The 19,451-nt window shown below is 40.4% G+C and overlaps 1 protein-coding gene across 2 annotated transcripts in view; it reads right to left on the reverse strand.

The window, feature by feature from the left end:
* Positions 1 to 892: 892 nt before the first annotated feature.
* ppp1r37 (protein phosphatase 1, regulatory subunit 37) overlaps positions 893 to 19,451 on the reverse strand; it is a 29,878-nt gene continuing 11,319 nt past the window's right edge. Inside the window, exons 2-13 of one of the 2 annotated variants that reach the window (XM_088428233.1) lie at positions 15,398 to 15,495; positions 12,332 to 12,377; positions 11,808 to 11,908; positions 10,026 to 10,145; positions 8,375 to 8,525; positions 8,138 to 8,293; positions 6,632 to 6,744; positions 5,605 to 5,746; positions 5,350 to 5,516; positions 3,136 to 4,405; positions 2,961 to 3,042; positions 893 to 2,071 (exon numbers count right to left, since the gene is read on the reverse strand). In XM_088428233.1, coding sequence (XP_088284359.1) covers positions 2,966 to 3,042; positions 3,136 to 4,405; positions 5,350 to 5,516; positions 5,605 to 5,746; positions 6,632 to 6,744; positions 8,138 to 8,293; positions 8,375 to 8,525; positions 10,026 to 10,145; positions 11,808 to 11,908; positions 12,332 to 12,377; positions 15,398 to 15,495 — 2,441 coding nt within the window. In that variant the 3' untranslated portion in view covers positions 893 to 2,071; positions 2,961 to 2,965. Of the gene's footprint in view, positions 2,072 to 2,951; positions 3,043 to 3,135; positions 4,406 to 5,349; positions 5,517 to 5,604; positions 5,747 to 6,631; positions 6,745 to 8,137; positions 8,294 to 8,374; positions 8,526 to 10,025; positions 10,146 to 11,807; positions 11,909 to 12,331; positions 12,378 to 15,397; positions 15,496 to 19,451 lie in introns of both variants that reach the window. The other variant, XM_088428232.1, reaches the window with a different exon arrangement.

Here is a 19,451-nt window from a genome sequence, read left to right on the forward strand (position 1 = left end):
GTGGGCTGCGTGTCAACAGGTCAGATGGGGTCTGACACCATGGATAAATCCCCACTGTTCTCAAGCCTGCCAGCACATTCCTGAAGTACAACTATAAGCCCACCCGGAGACCCGACGAGGACACTTTTGATCACTTGCCACGTCCCTCACCCCCGGAGGGTGAACCTGACAGGCAACATGGAATTCCCCTCAGCCACATGAAGGAAAATGAACACTTGGCCTAAGGATTTAAATGTGCATTGGAATCATTACTAGAGCTTTAAAATTGTCAGTCAAAAGAAGGCTAGAGAAGATTTATACACCACATTCAATATACCATGGAATATAGTGAAAACACACAAAGAACTGGAAACCCCACTAAAATTGATGACAAGTTAAGAAGCCAACAGCAACAATGAAGAAATCAGCAGGAATTTCTGGCTAATACTGGCTGTTTAGTTGATGAGAAAACAAGCAGTTAATGTGTCTGTACTATAGGGTTGAGCTCATTATTATTCGGCGAGAACTGAAGCCTTAGTTAATGTGGTAGGACATATGAACGGATCATAATTCAGGGTTCTGTTTTGTTTTTCAATACTAGAACATCTGAACTTTATATAGAGTTAATCACTGTTTTCCTCAATTTATCTGTACAGGTTATAGGCCACAATGGTGGAAAATCTTTGAATTTGTCTTAGTCTGAATAGCATTTGAACAGGGGTGACTGCTGAATTTATGTAATGATTTGACGATTAATTTCTCTATTGTAAAGAAATAAAATATAAACAAACCAATTCGAAGTAGAGCATGATGATTTTTTTATAAATTATTTATAGCTTCATCTAATTTTCTTCCAAAAGCCCAATAGTAATAATACCAAGTCCTGTAATAACAAATCATAAACAGTAGCCTGTTTGGAATCATTACATGCATTTATTTGAGTGGAACAAATTTCGCCATACATACCGCATCTTTGTGATTACCAGCACAGTTTTCAATTAATTTAATTTATTAAAAAGACCTAAAAATTAAAGCATTTACAAACAGAGGGGGTGCAAAACGGAGAAGCGTCCTGTTTTGGGTGAAGTCCCGTGACTTGGAGAACAGCAGTGTAGGAGCGGCGCCCCCTGGTGGCCATCTGGCGACATTGCGTGACATGTCGCTTCCTGGTTACTTCATTTGCTTTGTTAAGAATGCACCCCGACTGCTACTGAACATGTCAACCACTCCAAACTAGCCCTACCCCCAAAAAGGGAGGGAAAAAAAGTATTTGCTCCAATTGAATTATACAAAAGAAATACAGGGTGGGTTTTTAAAAACATATCAAGGAGGGATGCTGGCTAAATCCAAAAACTCATCAAATAAATACAAATTATTTTTCAAAGTGCCCCAACCCGAAAAAAAAAATAAGATGAAAGGGGTGAAGAAGAGACGTTGTATTGATTTGAGCAACCTGAAAAGGAAGCAGTGGAGGTTGTGGCTCCAGGTTTGGTTTGTGTTGATTCCTGAGGGGCCAAAGTGACAGCCAGACAAAACAAAAAAACTGGTAGGCGGGGGTCACTTAGGCGGAGGTCCCTTCAAACTTGGAACAAAGGATGAGGGGGGAAGAAAAAAAAACAAAAAACAAAAGAAACGATGGTCACTGAATACAGTGTTGTGACATGAAAACTGGCAGGTGTGCTCAGCCGGGTCCACAATTGTTATTATCTGTGTGTCACCGTTCATGAAGACACACACACGCGCACACACACGCCGGACTCGTCTTTGGTTAGTGTTTTTTTTTCTTTCTTTTCCTGCTCCCATCTGCCCTTGTTGCCACGGGGAAAAAATTGCAAAGAATGTAGTGATGACAGCATGGTTACTTGGTCTTGGTTCCCTTCACGCACGCACGCGGGCGGCGGGCGGGCGGGCCCACGTTTCAGCGGTTGTTGTAGTGACGTCACCTTTGATTTTTGTTTTTATGTCTCTTGATTCGCGACAGAACCCGTTGGGATCATTAGAGCGTTTTTGACTCTTGTGTCCTTTGGAAGAGTTGCGTGGGTTTTGCTAAAGTTGGAGGAATAGTTCTTGATTCCTCCTGTCCACACAGGATCTGCGGAAGAAAGACAATGTTTTGTGGAAAAGAAAATCTGGGATGAAAATAAAAAGGGATGTAATACTGGAACTTGAAATATCGGTTCCCATATCCGGCAGAATGAAAGCCGTGAAGTGAAAGTCATTCCAATCGCAAAACATGGTCAACATCATGAACTCATTCAATCCCAAAGACGTATTTTCATGTTTATTTTTCTCCTTTTTTAAGAGTGCAGAAATTCAAATCTAGATACTTATATTTCATAGTTAGTTCATGGTAATGGAGGGTCTAAAAATTGCTAGTACTAAATGAAATAAGGAATTGTTTACTTGAGGTACTTAAGTCCTAAAGTAATCAATTTACCATTGGTAAGTAAGTTTTACCTGCTAAAGTAATTGCTTACTTTAGTTCTTACTTAAATTACTCAATTTCTGAATTAATTTCGTGCAAGCCATTTTTAGAACCTCGTTTGAAAAATATATAAATGAGTACCTGGGAATGAGAAAAATACGCCTTTGGGATTAAATGAGTTAAGGATAACAGACAATACCAAGATGTGCAAAACAGTCATCTGGGCAAAAGATGCTTGTTTTTTTTTTGTTTTGTTTTGATCAATCAATATTTCTCATGTCAATGACCAAAGGATTTATGTCTAAATTAGAAAAATGGGGAAAAAAAATATAGAACTAGATGGTGTTTCCAAACTTTTCTCATAATCTCCCTCTTATGTTGTAATGTTTTAATGGGTTAAAACCAACAGAAGCAACAACAAAATCAATCCAAACGGTCTGACATATACAGATTAAAAAAAAAGCTACTATCTGTCGTGTTTTGCCAACAGCAAAACAGCTAATATGTGTTGATAAAATTGGCTGGCCAATGAATCAGAGATTTTCACCTGTCCAACCTCTTTCAAGGAGCATCTCTGCCAGTGTCCAAACTGGCTTCCAGAAGCAGCTCTTCCAGGTCTTGTGTGCAGCTCACACTCACTACATAACAAACAACCAAACACACACATGAAATCCTCATGTATTCATGCACGTGTGTATAAAGTGTCGAGGTTCACACACGCACAAACACACCGTGCTCCATGATGCAGCTGCCAGCTTTGGGACTGTCGGTGTCGAGGTGGAGGAGGGAGAATTCGGGTTTCAGGCCGTTGGGCAAAAGTGAACCGGAGACCTCCGGAACACCCTCATCGGCCGAGTCCTCCGTTTCAGGTTGGACGGCGGGGACGGTCTGTTCAACTTCCCGTCCCTCTGGCTCAGTTTGCTGATGTTCCCCGTCCGGTTTTGGACCGTGACCGGCGTTCACGCCTTCCACGCTGTTCTGACACTCGGAGTCTTGTCTCGGTTGGTCCGGTTTTGGACCGTGACCGGCGTTCACGCCTTCCACGCTGTTCTGACACTCGGAGTCTTGTCTCGGTTGGTCCGGTTTTGGACCGTGACCGGCGTTCACGCTTTCCACGCTGTTCTGACACTCGGAGTCTTGTCTCGGTTGGTCCGGCGCGGATGCCGATGTCGGAATTTCTTCTTCGGCGTGTCCACTTGTGGCTTCTGGCGGTGCCGCTCGGCTCTCCTCCACTAAAATAGCTTCCTTCAGCTCAACATTTGGGGTGTCGGGTGCGGAGGCCGCTGGCTGAGCAGATGGAGGACTTAAAGGCTCGAAAGCGCTGCCGGTGACATCAGCGCTGGGTTCAGGGACACGGTTCAGCGTAGGGTCGTGGACGTCTTCCTGCGTCGGTTGAGTTTGCTTGGCAGAGGCCACATTGGTTCCTGAAGTCTCCTTAGACGCCAGAGGCTCAGGCGGGCTCTCCACCCGAGTCACCATGAAGATCTTGTGACCCCGCCCGGGACTCGAGACGGATATGCAGCGGCCCGGCGAGGGAGGCGTGCCCGGGGAAATCGGGGTGTCGGTGACAGTGATTTCGGAAATGATGTTCGTTGAGGGTGGCTGGGGAGAATGAGAGGGACTCAACGTGGGCGGTACCACTTCCGTTTGAGGGGGACTCAGACTTTGAAGCGTTTTTGGCTGAGATGAGGCTTTGGTGATCACTTCCTCCTCATCTTCCGTGTCGGAGTCAGAATCCAAGTTCATCGGAGAACCACCCACCTCTGCGCCGACCTCCGGCTCGCCGCTCGATCGCATTTCGTTTCCCGTTTGATCCTCTTGCCCCCCGTCGTTGCTCTCCTTCGCTTCTTCTTCTTCTTCAGTGGCGATTTCGGCCATGGATGCCGACTGCCTCATCATTTGCTCCGTTTCCTCCTTTTCCTTGGCCAGGATGAAGTTCCTCTTGCAGCCGTTCTGGATTTCGGCCAGTAGGGCACGCTGGGTCTCAATGAAACTTTTCACCTGCGTGACACAAATATATTTTCAATAAAAAATAGAACTATGCAAAGATTCATTGTCAAATTCAGATTTTCAAGCTTCTGTAACTCCTTAGAAATACAGCAATGAAATACAGCAATGCTTTGATTTTAGTGAGGTTAGTTAAACCTCTAGAGCACAATATAAAGACACGGAATTCAATTTATGAATACACAGGCCATGCTAGTATCGGTTATGACAGGGCCGCCCAACATGACTCGTCAAGCCACCACTCACATACAGTCACTCAAAATTTGGAAAATTGTCCCCTCAAAAAAAGTCCCTTGAATTTGGCTAATTTGAACATGTTGCTGCCAACATACAGTGCCAGTCAAAAACAAAAAGGTGCATTTTTTAGGTAAACCAAAATGTTAATGAAAACAGAATGTTTTATAATATAAATTATGATACATTGGCACCCTTCTCCCTGATAATAGCTTTGCACATTTTAGTATTTTCTCCTCCACTTTTATGATGTGGATCATGCTTTATGACCTGGAAAGACTATCAGGTCTCAGCTGTGCATTGTCAAGATTTAATAGCGTGACATTCTTACCTCTTGATGTATTTGAAAGCATTTGAATTTGGACTTGTACTGTAGATGATTAAATTAATGACAATTTCCTGTAGGAAGCCCGGATAACATTTGTTTTAATAAATCAAAGTATGATGTCCACAGCTGTAGTCAGCGACAAACTATGATTTTATACTTGTATATTTTTTTGTACTTTTCTGCTATATATAAAGAACCTCTTTCGATTGCAGATAAGAATCAAATATGTCTTGAAGCCTAAAATAACAAATGGGTTATTGAAAACAATGTAGATGCAATGTGAAATTTTTTTTGAAAACACCTTAGTATACCATCCTCCTTTTTACAAACATTATCTAATCTTTCCGCACATGATATTTGACCAGCGCATGCTCACGGTTTCTTTCTTGGGCTCCCGGTCGAGGTCGAGGCGCAGCAGAGAGGTGTTGACTTTCAGGGCGAGCGACAGCGCCATCAGTCCACCCGTCTTGATCTCATTTTCTCGCAGATCCAGACGCAGCAGCCTTGGGCTCTCGGCGATAAATTCTGCCACCGCAACCGCTCCTGCGGCGGACATAGCGGGGGGATATTTCGGGTGAAAAATGCACAAAAAGATGAAATTGTTCAGATGGCAATGGTCTCAATTTGTCACCTTCACAGGACAGTTTGGTGGAGGCGAGGCCCAGTCTGAGCACAGAGCGGTTGGCGATCAGTCCGTCTTTCAGTTTGTGGACGCCCTCGTTGCCCACTGAGTTATGGCTCAGGTTCAGAGTCTCAAGACTCTGGGTGCAAGGCTGAGGGAATGCAAGCCAAGCAAATAGTTCAAAGTTGTACGACACCCAAAAGACTCTTGAGGTTAGAGGCGCGTCATTTTGAAAAATAATCTAATTGTTTGTCATTTAATCTTTTTTTTTCACGACCCTCAATTAATAATTGATTTCCATTATTATAAATAGTGTTAGATTTATTAGACATAAATGTTTTGGTTTTTCTAGGTTAGGCTTAGTCTAAAATACTGGTCAACGAACCAATTTGAAAGACAGTTTATGTGTACGTGTTTGTGCCACAATCATGAGCAATAAAAGATTTTCAGCAAGCAAGAATAGATTTTGAGCACAGAAAAATATATTGAGCATGCAAAGATAAATGTTTGAACGAGCAACGATACATTTTTGAGCACAGAACAACTCTCATTGCTCGCTCACTATAACCCTCCCCCCCACAACATCTAGCTCTCTGCTCGCTTGAGTTGTGTACTCACTGCGCACTCAGTGTGGCACACACGTTACGAATGTGCTACAAATTCACCCAGTCAGAGCTAGTAAAAATAGATTGATTGACTGCTTGGTCTCCAGTTAGATTGCTTGTTGTATTTACCCCGAAAGAGCAAACAAGATCGCGGGAGGCGAATCACCGCACTACAACAATTCAAGCTAAGTGTGGCATTTCAATCAGAACGCGCGTTACTTTAAGAGCGGCCAACCATGAAAATAGTGAAAACCAACAGAACTGAGTTTATGCTGCTCTGACAAGCTGGCATTGAGCTGAGGAACCAAAAACAATGAGCTCCTTATTGGCCGGCGTCGATGTGACGAGGATGCTGTGACTCATCAAAACAAGTAAGAACGACGAATTTAGTTTTTCTTCATACTGGAACGGAGTCGGATGGGTGTATATACCAGTGCAGCAGCAAGGTAGCCCATGCCGTTGTGCGTCAGCTGGTTGTTCCATAGCACCAATGTGACGAGGCCTTTCCTCTGCTCTTTTAGTCCTTCGCACACATAGGCCAAACCTGTGACGACAAGCCCACACACACACACCGACACTGTCAGTCCATCTGTGTCCTGCTGAAGCCAGCACAATATCATTAGCAGCGGCTTATATGCATCAAAGCAGACAAGGATTCATCCGCATGAGGATATTGTTCTCTTTACGCCTGGATGCCACACGTCAATACATTGTGACAAATGGGGCCTTACAAAAATGAGGAACAAGTCTATTTATGGGAGAATTTTCCACCAAAGTAACAGAGGCTGCATCGTTCAAATTATGTCATCACAATTCATATTCATCGACCGGGACTCAAGTCTCAAGCTGAGAGATATTTTTGTGTTCTGTGTGCATCTGTTACATAAATTGAGATGAAATAAATATGTGGGCACAAGAGACTAGCACGTTGATGAGCTCATGAGTCCCTTTAGTATTCACATGCATCAAAAGAGATACTGGAGCGTTTTTGCCACCATGGAATATTCCGTTTTTATACCAATTTGAGCCTCACTTTACACAGAACAATTGGGATTATGTTTTTTTTTTTTTATTTAATATATGAGTTGTTTTATTATCATGACTATTCATTGAATCTACTTAATTTGTCAAATAATAAAATACAAAATTATTTTACATTATAAAATAACAAAATGTGCATTTGAGGTGATAGATACGATTTTTATCCATTTAGTATCACCATCAAAACATAAATACTATAATTTCTGTGATTTCAGGTATGTGCGAATTCATTGTTTTTCCTTGTTTTATTGAACAAAAAGTACAATTCATTTTATATGACACAGTAGGTTACACAAGTAGCCAAAACATTTTAACGTTCCCCCACTTAACTCCCACCGAGTGGTTCCAGCTATGATGCCATGTAGCATATACATAAACATTTTAGTACATATAAATACATATTTTATTCTTATGGCAAAATGTGTATATTTTTCTTGCCTTTATAAAACAATAATCTGATTATCTGAATATGACATGATTAGGCCCAATTTCAGATCATGTGATAGGGATCTAGACATTCCTAATTATTACTTTACTGTTAGTTCAATTAATTTAGTTCTCATCAGTCATATTCTGTTTTTTTTTGCATAGAGTGATTCCTCTGCTGTAACATTAATCTAGGGGTGTCCAAACCTTGTCCTCAAGAGCCGGTATCCTGCATGTTTTCCAGGTTTCTTTCCCCAACACCGGATTCAAATGATCAGATCATCAACAAGCTCAGCAGAAGCCTGATAATAAGCCGGATCATTTGAACCAGGTGTGTCGCTTCAAAGCAGAAATGACACTTCGACTGTTTTAATTTAAATTAAAATTTAAATTAAATTGCTTGAGTAACTTTATCAATACTTTCAACTCTAAATGAGCTATAAACAGATCAGTTTTGGCAGCTATGGTACCTGAGTCCAGGATGTGGTTGTTGCGTAGGTCCAGAATTTGGATGTTGTAGTTGAACTTGAGCAGGTTGCCAAGCTGGGCCGAATCCTGCAGGCCGTTCAGCTTGTTGTCGGCCAGGTACAGCTCCCGCAGGTTCATGTTCATCTTCAGGGCCGTAGCTTGAGGAAAAAAAATAATAAAAAGGAAGAATGAAATTCATTCATTGATTCATATGGTCATTGACGTCATTTCCTTCATACCTAACAACATGAGCGGTCTGCCAGAGAGGCCAGCATTTTCTAGGTGCAGGACCGCCAGGCTGCCGCTGATCCTGAGTGCTCGAGCCACAAAAGGAGCTGAGTGGTCCAGCAGTGGCGTGTTTCTCGCATCTAGATACTGCAGAGAGCTTGTCTGCGGTGGTGGAAAACAAACATGGACTAATAAGGCAAATCTGTTTTCTAAAGATGATTGTTACCATATTTGTTACTCAACTGCTGGGAAGTTATTCATAACTGGCCCCGTTCAAATTTATTTTTGACTAATACAACTGAGCTCAGCAGCGAATGAGCTATTCACTGTCAAGCCAGTAAAAATCCATCTTTCACATCTACAGCCATCAATGACCATGAAAGTCCTTAAGCCATGCTCTGCATGCAATGGACCGCCTCTCCAAAATGGAGTTATTTGAATTAGAACAATGTCCGAGACCATACCAGGGAATTGGCTTTAAATAATAATAATTTTAAAAAAAAGTTTCCTTTAATGGACAAAAAAAAGGCTTTTATTTGTTCAAGAGATTAAGTAAGGTACAGAAGCTTTTATTTTAAGAGCCAAACCAAAACAAGAGCTTATTTTATAGCTTACTTGATCCAAATCAAAGCATCTCATTCACTAAACAAATAACATAATGAACTGAAATATGGCATGTGACGTGACAGCCTTGAGTCATCTATCGCATTCATTACCCTGAAGACATTGCAGATGATACCAGTTTCATCAGAAAATACCCTGACACGCATTCACAATCTTACACTGATGGAAGGACATATTTGCCTCAATCTGTGGGTTCCATTATTTTATTTAAATGTCAGTCAAAACATTGCTTTACAGTAATTTTTGTTGATACAGTCCTGAGATGTATGATGAGTGTACAATTTGTCATGTAATGCAGGCAGTGTCAGATGGGAAATGACGAAAACCCCTTAAATAACTTTAAATGTGTATTAATAAAGCTCAGGGAGGATTACAACACAATTATGATGACTAATGAGCTTTTTTATGTGATCCTGACCACATTTCAGTGCTACTAAAATACTTATTTAATGACTATGTCATTACAAACAGAATTCTGCAGTCATATGAACGTGACTGACCTCAATCTGAGCATACAAAAAAAAATCAAGTTACAGTGAGAAATCTGGTTTGGCAAAGTTGTGAAAATACTCCTGACATTTGCCTGACATTTGATTAAAAAATAAACAGCAAACGTGTCCCTTGTATGAGAAAGCACGCTTTCTTTGATCCTTGAATATAATTCTTTTCCAATCAAATACAAATGTTGAACAAAACCTTAAAATCTAGCTCATGAGCAGTTTTTCTTATTGTGCCATACCGTGAGTAGGTAGGGGCTCACAATTTTTTTTTAGAATGACACTTGTAACTATATACAGTATAAGAGTATGTGATGTAAAACATATATGATATGTATAGTCGCAACTTACACTGTCATACTAAATGTTATTCTGAATTACATACAGACTTCATCAAAATAGATGAACCGATTTTGGTACATGTTGCAATCTCAAGCTCTGTTACAAACACTCAAATCTTTACCCTGATCCAAACAAGAAGATGCGTCACCCGTGACATATTCACAACACAACAAAAGCTACAGTTGAGGTCATATCTCACCTTCCTCATCATGTGAGCAGCGGCTTGCCATCCCCGCGTGCCTATGTGCTTGTTGAAGGAGATGTTGAGGTGCGTGGCCGACTCGTAGTACTCAATCATGTCAAATAAAGCCGAGGCGCCCTGAAAGAGTCGAGAACAACAAAAAGGAAACGTCAACAAACAGTTGATATGTAGCCAATGTTAAGGAGTTTTGGACAAAGGGTGAAAGAAAGGTCTGGGCCAAGCACTTTCAGAAGAAAATAGTGAGTTTGAGATTGATTGCCATTTTAACTGCACTTTTGCTTGTACTCTTGCTGCACCTTGAGGTAATTGTCATTTCCTTTTCTTGGCAGCAGAGGGTGTATGTAATTAAATACTGACAAGGGCTGCTGGCATGAAAACAGAAAGCGAAAATAAAAAGAGGAAATAAGAGCTTGGGACCATTTTGTTTTGTGTGTGTGACATATGCTTTGAATGAAACTGTGAATGGAGTGTGGTTCCCCAGGCCTGCAAAGTCAGCATGTCAATGGTGACTCCTCGTGGGCACGGGGAGAACATGCAAACTCCACACAGAAAGGCCGGACCAAGCTGGGATTGGATTTGGGAGTCTGAACTGGGAAGCAGACAGGCTAACCAGTCTTCTACCGTGTTGCGGAAAAGCAGAATCTTATTTTATATTATACAATGTACTTGCACAAATTGGAATTTCTAATATTTCATTTTTTAAATGTCATTAATTGAAATCAGGATACCCCATACCAGTCAAATGTTTGGAAACAAATTTTCTGAATTGCAGATTTCATTTCATCCCCTATCCAACTGAGGGGGTGAAAGTTAGTATCAGAAGGTAACCCTTTGGGTTGGTTCAAGGTCGCAAATGTTCGCCAAACGTTCGCCAGACGATCACCAGTACTGCTCTTGTCGCGAAGAAATCCTGAACATGTTGAAAATTTCCTCGCGACAAAAGCAGCTCAAAAACTTTGCAAATGTTTGCAAACCTGAATCAACCCTGATGCTTCATGAGTTTGCAAAAGCAGAAAAGGAATACAAGCAAAGTAAACGAGACATGCTTCTCCTTAGTGTCAAATTACTTGTCTCCCAGCGTGGGATAACATTGAGTGTGCATGTGTGTATATTTTCAGGGTGTCTGAAAGAGACACACATCCAATTTGAAAGTAGTCCACCCTCCCTGGTTTTAAAGGATGCCTTTTGGAAACGATCTGCCTCCTGTACATCCTCAAATATCACTTGTAAAACATCAACAGGAAGTGCCAGTGCGTTCTCATCACACCATCTGAAACTGATGAACTCATCCCCTTTGGTAAGAGCCACATTTGCTTTCCCGCCTCCCGCTTTCCTTGCAGCTTCTTATTTCAGTTGCACTCATCCATTTCAGGCTGAGGTGATGTTATTTGGTGACTCATTCCCTTCCCGGGGCTTTTGGCTCACGTCGGGTGAAGAGGGGGATGCGCATCTGCTGCCTCCGCCGAAAACGACTGGTTTGTTTGGCTGTCTGCTTTTTATGCGGGATACAAGTGGCGAGAGGAGCAGAACAAAAGAGCAAGCAGTAATTAAAGAGCGCTTTTCATGCCGGTGGAACCTCAGTCTGACTGCAAGCGCAAATGTATGTCTGAAACTGGAAATAAACCTTGCCCTGTGTACATTATATTTGCCGTCTTGTGACAAGACACATATGGAATAAGTCCAGCATCTTATCTGCTTGAAGCCTTGTGATTTAGTATAAACAGAAATCCTGTCAACCACCAGTTTGAGTAGTGAGGAAACAAACGGGTTTTGTCTTACATCTTCATCTAAGTTGGTCTGCTCCAGGTCAATCATTTTGAACTGGACTCTCTTTAAAACTTCTTCCAGGGACTCGCACGCTTTGTAGTCCAATTTTTCGCCTGCGAACAAACAAACACTGTGAGTCCAGTGCATAAGTCTCTAGCAGGACAGAAGCATTATTTTACATCACATGTCACTCAAAACAAAACATTTTTTTAAACAGGCAATGCTTATAAATTCATTAATAAATGTATTGAGATATATAATGCATTCTGGAGACCGAAAATGAAAGTTTTTTTTAAACGATGTATTTACAGTTGTTTGTCCTGTTTGCAGAAAACAGGTATCAGACCAGTAAATATTGGCATATATTTGATGACCATTGAAATACATTGGGTAGGAAAAACATGTTAGTTCATTCACTATGCATTTCTTCATTGACTGGAATCGGAAATCTGTATTTTAATTGGCAACTGCCTCAAAAAATAATAAAGACATCATCAAATAAATTTGTGACAATTTATATACTTTTCAGTGCTTACCTTTTAGATCCAAGCATTCATTCCTCTGTGTCAGGTCTTTCAGTTCCTGTAATAAAATAAATACGGCAAATGAATAAATAAAATGGCAAACTGCGCAAGTGAGAGAAAAAAAACACTTTCTTATGAAATCACATATTGCGTTCCACATTTTGAAACTTCTCCATACCACACAGACCACTGAGAAAGAAAATTTTTTTAAACAAACTTCCTCTTATGTAATCTGAGATAGATATGTGCTTGATAAATCTGTTGCTTTCCTGTTTTGTGTTTCCTTTTATATGTGCATGTCATTGCGAACGATACTGTTTCTGCTAGTTAGCAGTCGGCGTGAAGTCTACGATGCTGAGGTTGTCAGGCAGCGCATCGCACATCAAATCAAACTGTATTTTTTGTCTCTTGCCCTGGTGATACGCTCGCCCACGCAAACACTGGGAGTGCTGCTATTGAAACTATGTGCCAGCAAATAGTTGGCTCTCCACTCCATTCAGCATGAACTCCATTACCTCTGCCCCTGTACCACACTGTTGGTCATTATCTGAGCCTGGTTGGACGTGCTGACGCCACCGCCCCCCAGGCATGACTCAACAGGTCTTGATATACTCATTTGACGTTATGATAAAACCTATATCCTACGACATATGGAGAGGCTAATAAAAATAGACAAGAAAATACATTAGGTTAAAGGGGAAGTCGTGTTCAAAAGCTTCTTTACAATTATATTAGCAATGTAAAAACTGGTGGCCATCTTTGTAGAATTGTCCCCAAAACATGACAAGAGCCCCGCAAATGTAAAACAAACAAACAAACAAACAAAAAACTCATAAAAAAGACGGATTTTATATTTGACTGATTCCTCTGCCCACGATACTTTTCCCCACAAATAATCTTCCATCTAAGATCGCTGAGTTATTAATGCGTGTGTCAGTGTTTGAAGCATGACACAAATTTTGGAGAGCTCCGAAAAATTGGCAAATATTCTTAACTGAAACTTTTCAAGTTGATCCACGAGTAGAAGTCAAAATAAAGGAATTGGGGAGAAAAGTGAGAAGTAATGAAGTTATAACAATTTGGACTAAAATTCTTCAAAAATGCAATATTTCCACCCCACAAAATTCTCAGTTTGTCCAGAACCGCTTCATCTGATTTTCATCCGATTTGCATTGTCCTCAGGGTTGAAGTGCCCCTTATAAGCACACTTTGCATTTGGACAGAGTTATGGTATTTTTTTTTTTTAAATCCTTTCACATAGCTTATAATATTTTATGTACCCTTATGTGTCAAAATACAGCCTTTTGATTCATATTCTACTTGTGAAAATGAATTAATTAGCAAATTCCTTGCTGTCTACAAAACTGAAAATGACAGCAGTTGCTTTGGAGCTCCAGCTCATCAATGGAACCGCTAAAGGTTTTACAATTTGTCACAGCAGCCATTCATTTATTATGTCAAGATAATATGAACAAACTGACGGTGGATCAGTGTTTCACAAGGGATTTTGTTTAAGCTCAGAAGTTAAACACACTATTTGAATGTTGAGGACGCATAACGCAGCATGTAGAATATGTTCTCCATAAAATGGTCTGACGACTCCGGTGGCAGTTAGGGTGGCGAAGGCATTCATCATGCAGCCGCTAAACAGTCATCCTTATAAAGGCTCAGTGACTTAAGCAACTCGCCTGAAATGCACATTTCCTCAGGGCCCCTGGCAAGCTACACATGTATGGCATACAAGAGTCTTCATACAGAGTGTACTAGCAAGAAAGAGCCAAGGTCCAAATGATGACTAAAGTCAGCTTGCGAAAACACTCAAATGGGCCAACAGTTATGTCTGACTGTCTTGTTTACACGGCTGCTTACTAAAGAGATGACTCAGCATAAAATAAAGTTGGGAGAAAGACCAAGCATCACAAATATCGCGAAAAACAAACAAGATGGGTGGATGATAAAAAAAGGGGGGTAAAAATTTAGAAATGATAGCTCAGAAAATGAAGGGATGAAGGGAAGGAAAGCGGGGCCAGTGGAAATGTACCCAGGCCATAAAGTGAAAGCCTGAGCATCAGCTTAGGAGTGTGATGTGTTTTTTCTCAAGTAGCTGTGATGTTAACTCTCAGCTGACCAGGCGTGTGGGGATTCCTTTGTTGAGTCACTCGACCTACAAGCAACAGTTCAGAACTCCTTCACTACTAAGATTCAGAACTACAAAAACAAAAGTCTGAACTGTGTAACTAAAGCTGCAAAAACAAAACAAACAAAAAAAAACAAAACGATTCAAATTCAGCGTGATCATGTGTGCTCTATCACATACAAAGGCAATCCTCTCCATACTGGATTTGAGGAACTGCTCCTAGAGCGGGATTATGGGACACATGACTGCTCGCTAACCCACAAGACCAGGCAGCAAAAGAAAGACTGCAAACACAAGTCTTACTGATGGTGTGCCTTATCAAATGGCGGTGGGAAATCCCAATAGAAATTCTTTTACTTAAAGTTGATTCTTAGAAGTAAAAATAGCATCAGAATGTTTTATTCCTAGTAGTAGTTTACAACCCAGAATGACCACAGTCAGACCATCAAATGGATAATTTTGTCTTTCAATTTCCTTCTGGGTCTGAATAAACTAGCCTCAAAGCAAAACATGTTGTGAGAGTTTTGGGAGTTGGAGGGATCGAGTGCAGTTTGTCCGGTTATGCGGTGCTTCCTGTGACTGGTCGAGGCTTCTGCACAAGGACTGGAGCTGTCAGAACCAAGTTGTACAAACGCCCACACCGTTAAGCAGCAGTCGCACTTGCTAGCTGCAGGACAGCAGACTCAGCAGGAACATAGACTGCAGTAAATTGCTACTGGGTACATCAAATTAGAGAGCAAATGGAATAAAGGGGAAGGGCGAAAAGTAGGAGTTCAGCTAGCTGGGGGTGTGATTATATTTAATGAGGCATGTGACATAATTCCCAGACGTTATTCATCTGTGTGGTTTAAGCAATGTGTTTTATCTTTACACAAAAGAATATGTGTGTGTGTGTCTGTTTGCGTGCGTGATGGCACTGGTTGAGGTGAATTTTGCCTCACCTGAATCTGTTTGAGCACTTTGGGAATGGGTTTACAGTTGAGTTTCTGACAGGCCTGTTTATACGAAGCCAAGATGTCATCCACCGTCACATTCTGAGCTAGAAAAGCACAACAGAACAGTTTGCATTTAGTTTGCATTGCAGTGTCAAGGGTCGCTTCCGTACAACAAACCTCTTTATCATACACGCAAATATGTATGTGTGTGTGTATATATATATATATATATATATATATATATATATATATATATATATATATATACACACATATACACACACACGCACACACACACACACACATCTTGCCTATCTTGCAGTCATTACAAACACAGAGACTTTACCATGAATGTCATTTTCACAAGTACGTAATCAGCCTTTTGGCTAAAGACAAAACGAGTTGCAAGATTAGTTCTAAAGCCCAATAAATGATTACATATATGAACTAATTCATTGCCATTGACATCTTTTGACATCAGTTCCATTTTTACTGGGCTTACACTGAATGAGTGAAATAAACTACTCGTCATTATACGATTGGACATCACTTACAGTAAGTAACTGACAAAAGATGCTCTTTAGAGATGCGGATTTAGAGGTTACCTCACCTTAAAGGCAGCTTGAGTTATATTTGTTTTCTTTAACTCAAGAAATTCACTAATAATAATTACATTTTAATTAAAAAAGACAAATTTTTAGTGACATCATTGAGAAACACCACATCATTGCAGAACCGCACTGCGTAATTTTGTGCGCTTTCAGACTTTGGTGTGTCTTATCTGCAGTTCTATACTATAGCGAATTTCAACAAGTGAATATAGCTGAAATACACTTTAACCAGCAATTCAATATGATTTTTTTAATGGAGATTTGTTGATAAAGGAGGAGTAAAGGTAGCTGGTAGCAATTATCGCTGCGAAGACCAACTTCAAATTAAAAGCGTACTACAGCCTTTGCATTGCCGTCCATGTATGTATGGGTGTGTGGTGTGTTTATTTTGAGTTGGCATGCGACGTAATGTTTTGGTTTCCTCCTCGGCAGTGCATATAGTCGCACGGAAGCAGACAGCAAGAGGATTTGTTTTTTGTATTAAAGTTATAAAAACGATTTGGTGACATTTTCTATCGGTTCTGAATTGCAGTAAATGAGCATCTTGATTCTTATGAACATGGACTTGTTGGCGCACATAAACACACATTTGAGGTGCAGGTATTATTTTTGCCCACTTAGTGTTGCCACCCTCCAGATTTACAGCAGAATCTGTGACTTTGAGTGTTTATGGCTATAAAAAAAAAAAAGACAGGTGCTGAGCTGGTGAGTGACGTGTGTCAAATGATTGAATTGCATGTTGCAGTCCTTCTTGGGAGCTAAATGATCCGAAAGACGTTTTGATGGAGGCCTTTTTCCATCTCATTGGATTTACACAGGGCTAACACTGCTAATATCTTATTCAAGGTCATACCCTTCCTACGACGACTCAGTCTAAGCATGTATGAGATTGTTTTGATAACTATAAATGAGACAAGTGTCAGTACGGCTCTGTTGAGACATGAATATTTGGACAGGAATGGGAGGGGGTTAAGAAAGACAAGAGATGATATGCACCACTTCAGATATGTAGTCATCATCATGTTCTAGCTCTCCACCTCAAGCTGTCAAATCCCTGTATGAGCAACGTTTTCTTTTGTCCTTGACTATTGAGGATCAGAAACTGGAACCTATTTCAGAGTTTTTTTCATTTAAGTCCTCAGAAAAGTATGTGTGTGGGGAGGTTAGTGATTGGTCCCATCTCAGCCTGTGTGAGGGCTAAATACAATCAGGTGATTTGGCAACATTCAAACCTGCTGGTCTGACTGAGAGGAAATAACCAAAAACGAAATATGATATCTGGACCGATTTCAAATGGAAAGATGTGCTTTTTGACTGCTGTTAGGGTGGGCATACAGTAAATGCGCTTTGTGTGTCAGTTTAACTTTCAGCGGCAACCAACGTACTAGGCCGTCTCGCCGAGGTGAGACTTTGTCTGCATCAACTTATCAGTCTGCTCCATCTCCTTTCTACTGTTTCCTGACAGTGCCATCTGTCACTCGACTCATTCTAAAGTTCATCCACTTACAGCTGCACATGTAACCACAAAGCGCAGGAGGCCTAGAACAAACACAATTAAAGCTGCAGTCGATGATGAATGGGGCGCCAAACTCGGGAGGACACAGTTTTGCAAGTTTCATCAAAAACACACACAACATGGAATTAAAAGAGTTTCATGTTTTATGGTGAGTCATTCATCTTTGCTGGCATGCAGGCAACTACTCAAGTTTTTTGAAATTTTGTGTAATATAGCTGTCTAGTGCAGTGATGAGTGAGGTTTTCTCTTTTGTGTGATTTTGATGCTTTCTTCATTATCAAGGCAAATCTGATGGTAGAGCTGTGCATGTTCATTGTAACCTCGCATTGTGCTGCCATATGGCCTACCCGAAGAACAGAGGATTTATGCATGTGAGCGCTGTCTGTTTGTACATATCGTTGCTGCATCTTTTAAAATTTAAGATAGGGAAAATATCATTTGTGACGATTATCGGTGCTGACATTCTGCATCAGTCTTGAGCCCATTGATTGTTGTTTGAAGTAAAAAGGTAAAGATTATATTTTGAAACTTTGGGGAACTAGATTTAATGTTGAAAACTAGGTAGCTATTTACTGTACTTGTTGGAGTTTTCATTTAACTTTTTAAGTCATGCTGATGAACCTGGGAAACTTTTGGTTAGAATTTTCCAATAAAGATGATTTTCCAATAAAGATGTATACCTAAAATTTATTTAAGTGAATAAATAAACACAACTGACATTGCAACAAAATTATGTTGGAGTTTGTGTTATTTTTGTTTTTGATGCCAATGTTTTGCTTTTTACTGAAAACAAATAAGGCTACAAATATTGATGATCAGCCTCTTTTAGGACTAATAATCAGTATTGAAGAAAAACGTTAATCAACAGCTCTAAACATTGCTGTTGTTTGTTTGTTGTTTACTTCAAATTAAATTAAATTTAATTTCAAATTTATATAAGCAAGTCTGCAGCTTCTAGATCTGGGAGTAAAAGTTGACCAAGTCGAGTAAGTCGACTAAAATCCTGTCACCTGAAAATATCCACGCCGGCTTTCCGCCAGAACAACAATAACAAACAAAAAGTTAGTAGTTATTTGCACTCGTGTCAACTAACGTTTAGCATCCTTTTCCTCAAATAGTTTTTTGAAGGGGTGTGGTGCAGATTATTTTATTATTCAGGTTATTAATTGATAGGATAATCGATTTTAAAAAGATTTAATAGTGACAGCCCTAGGCATGTGACATTATTAGCATTAACATTTATTTGAGATCATTTTATGGTTCTGCTGACTATTTTGGCGTTTGAATGTTCTATTCTCTTTTGTCTCGTTAATCAGTTTCACACTACAAAAAATTTTGAGGTTGGGTTAGCGACACTTCTTTTGTATGTCTGTCATGAAAGCCAAACTTCTCATTTTGGCAGATGATATAGAAATCAATCAAGTCTAAATTCACAATGCATACAAAGGTTGCACTGCTTTAGCTCACAGTAGTTTAAGCGCGCAGCCTTGTAAGATTAAATGGTACAGGGTGTCCCTTTCATCGAACACTAAGTCCTTGTAATAGAGTTATTGTGCAGAGTTGAAGTGGCGCAAGTGTGTGCAAACTCTTCCCGAGGGAACGTGGGGTTTGCAGGATGGCGGTCTCTTGCTTAACTCACAGCATTTCCATACATACGCACACACCACTCATTGATTTCAGAAGAGAGTAATGGCTTGAAAGGGAAAGATAACTTGTGATTGTCCAAAAATTGTGACGGGTTAGATTTATTACACACCAGGTAGCAAAGAGAGAGTAGTGTTTCGTCAGCTAGAAATACTTGATAATAAGCAGGCAGAGTTGCAGCCTGGTAGGATCATTAAAATGGAAGCTAGGCTCTGCTATTTCTCTCTTTTGTTTTTCATCGCTTCCTCCTGTGCTGCTGGTACATGCCGAGAGGGAGTGGTGACAGGGA

The sequence above is a fragment of the Hippichthys cyanospilos genome, chromosome 11 (genome assembly GCF_059441005.1).
Source record: "Hippichthys cyanospilos isolate Australia breed blue-spotted pipefish chromosome 11, RoL_Hcya_1.0, whole genome shotgun sequence".
Lineage (NCBI taxonomy): Eukaryota > Metazoa > Chordata > Actinopteri > Syngnathiformes > Syngnathidae > Hippichthys > Hippichthys cyanospilos.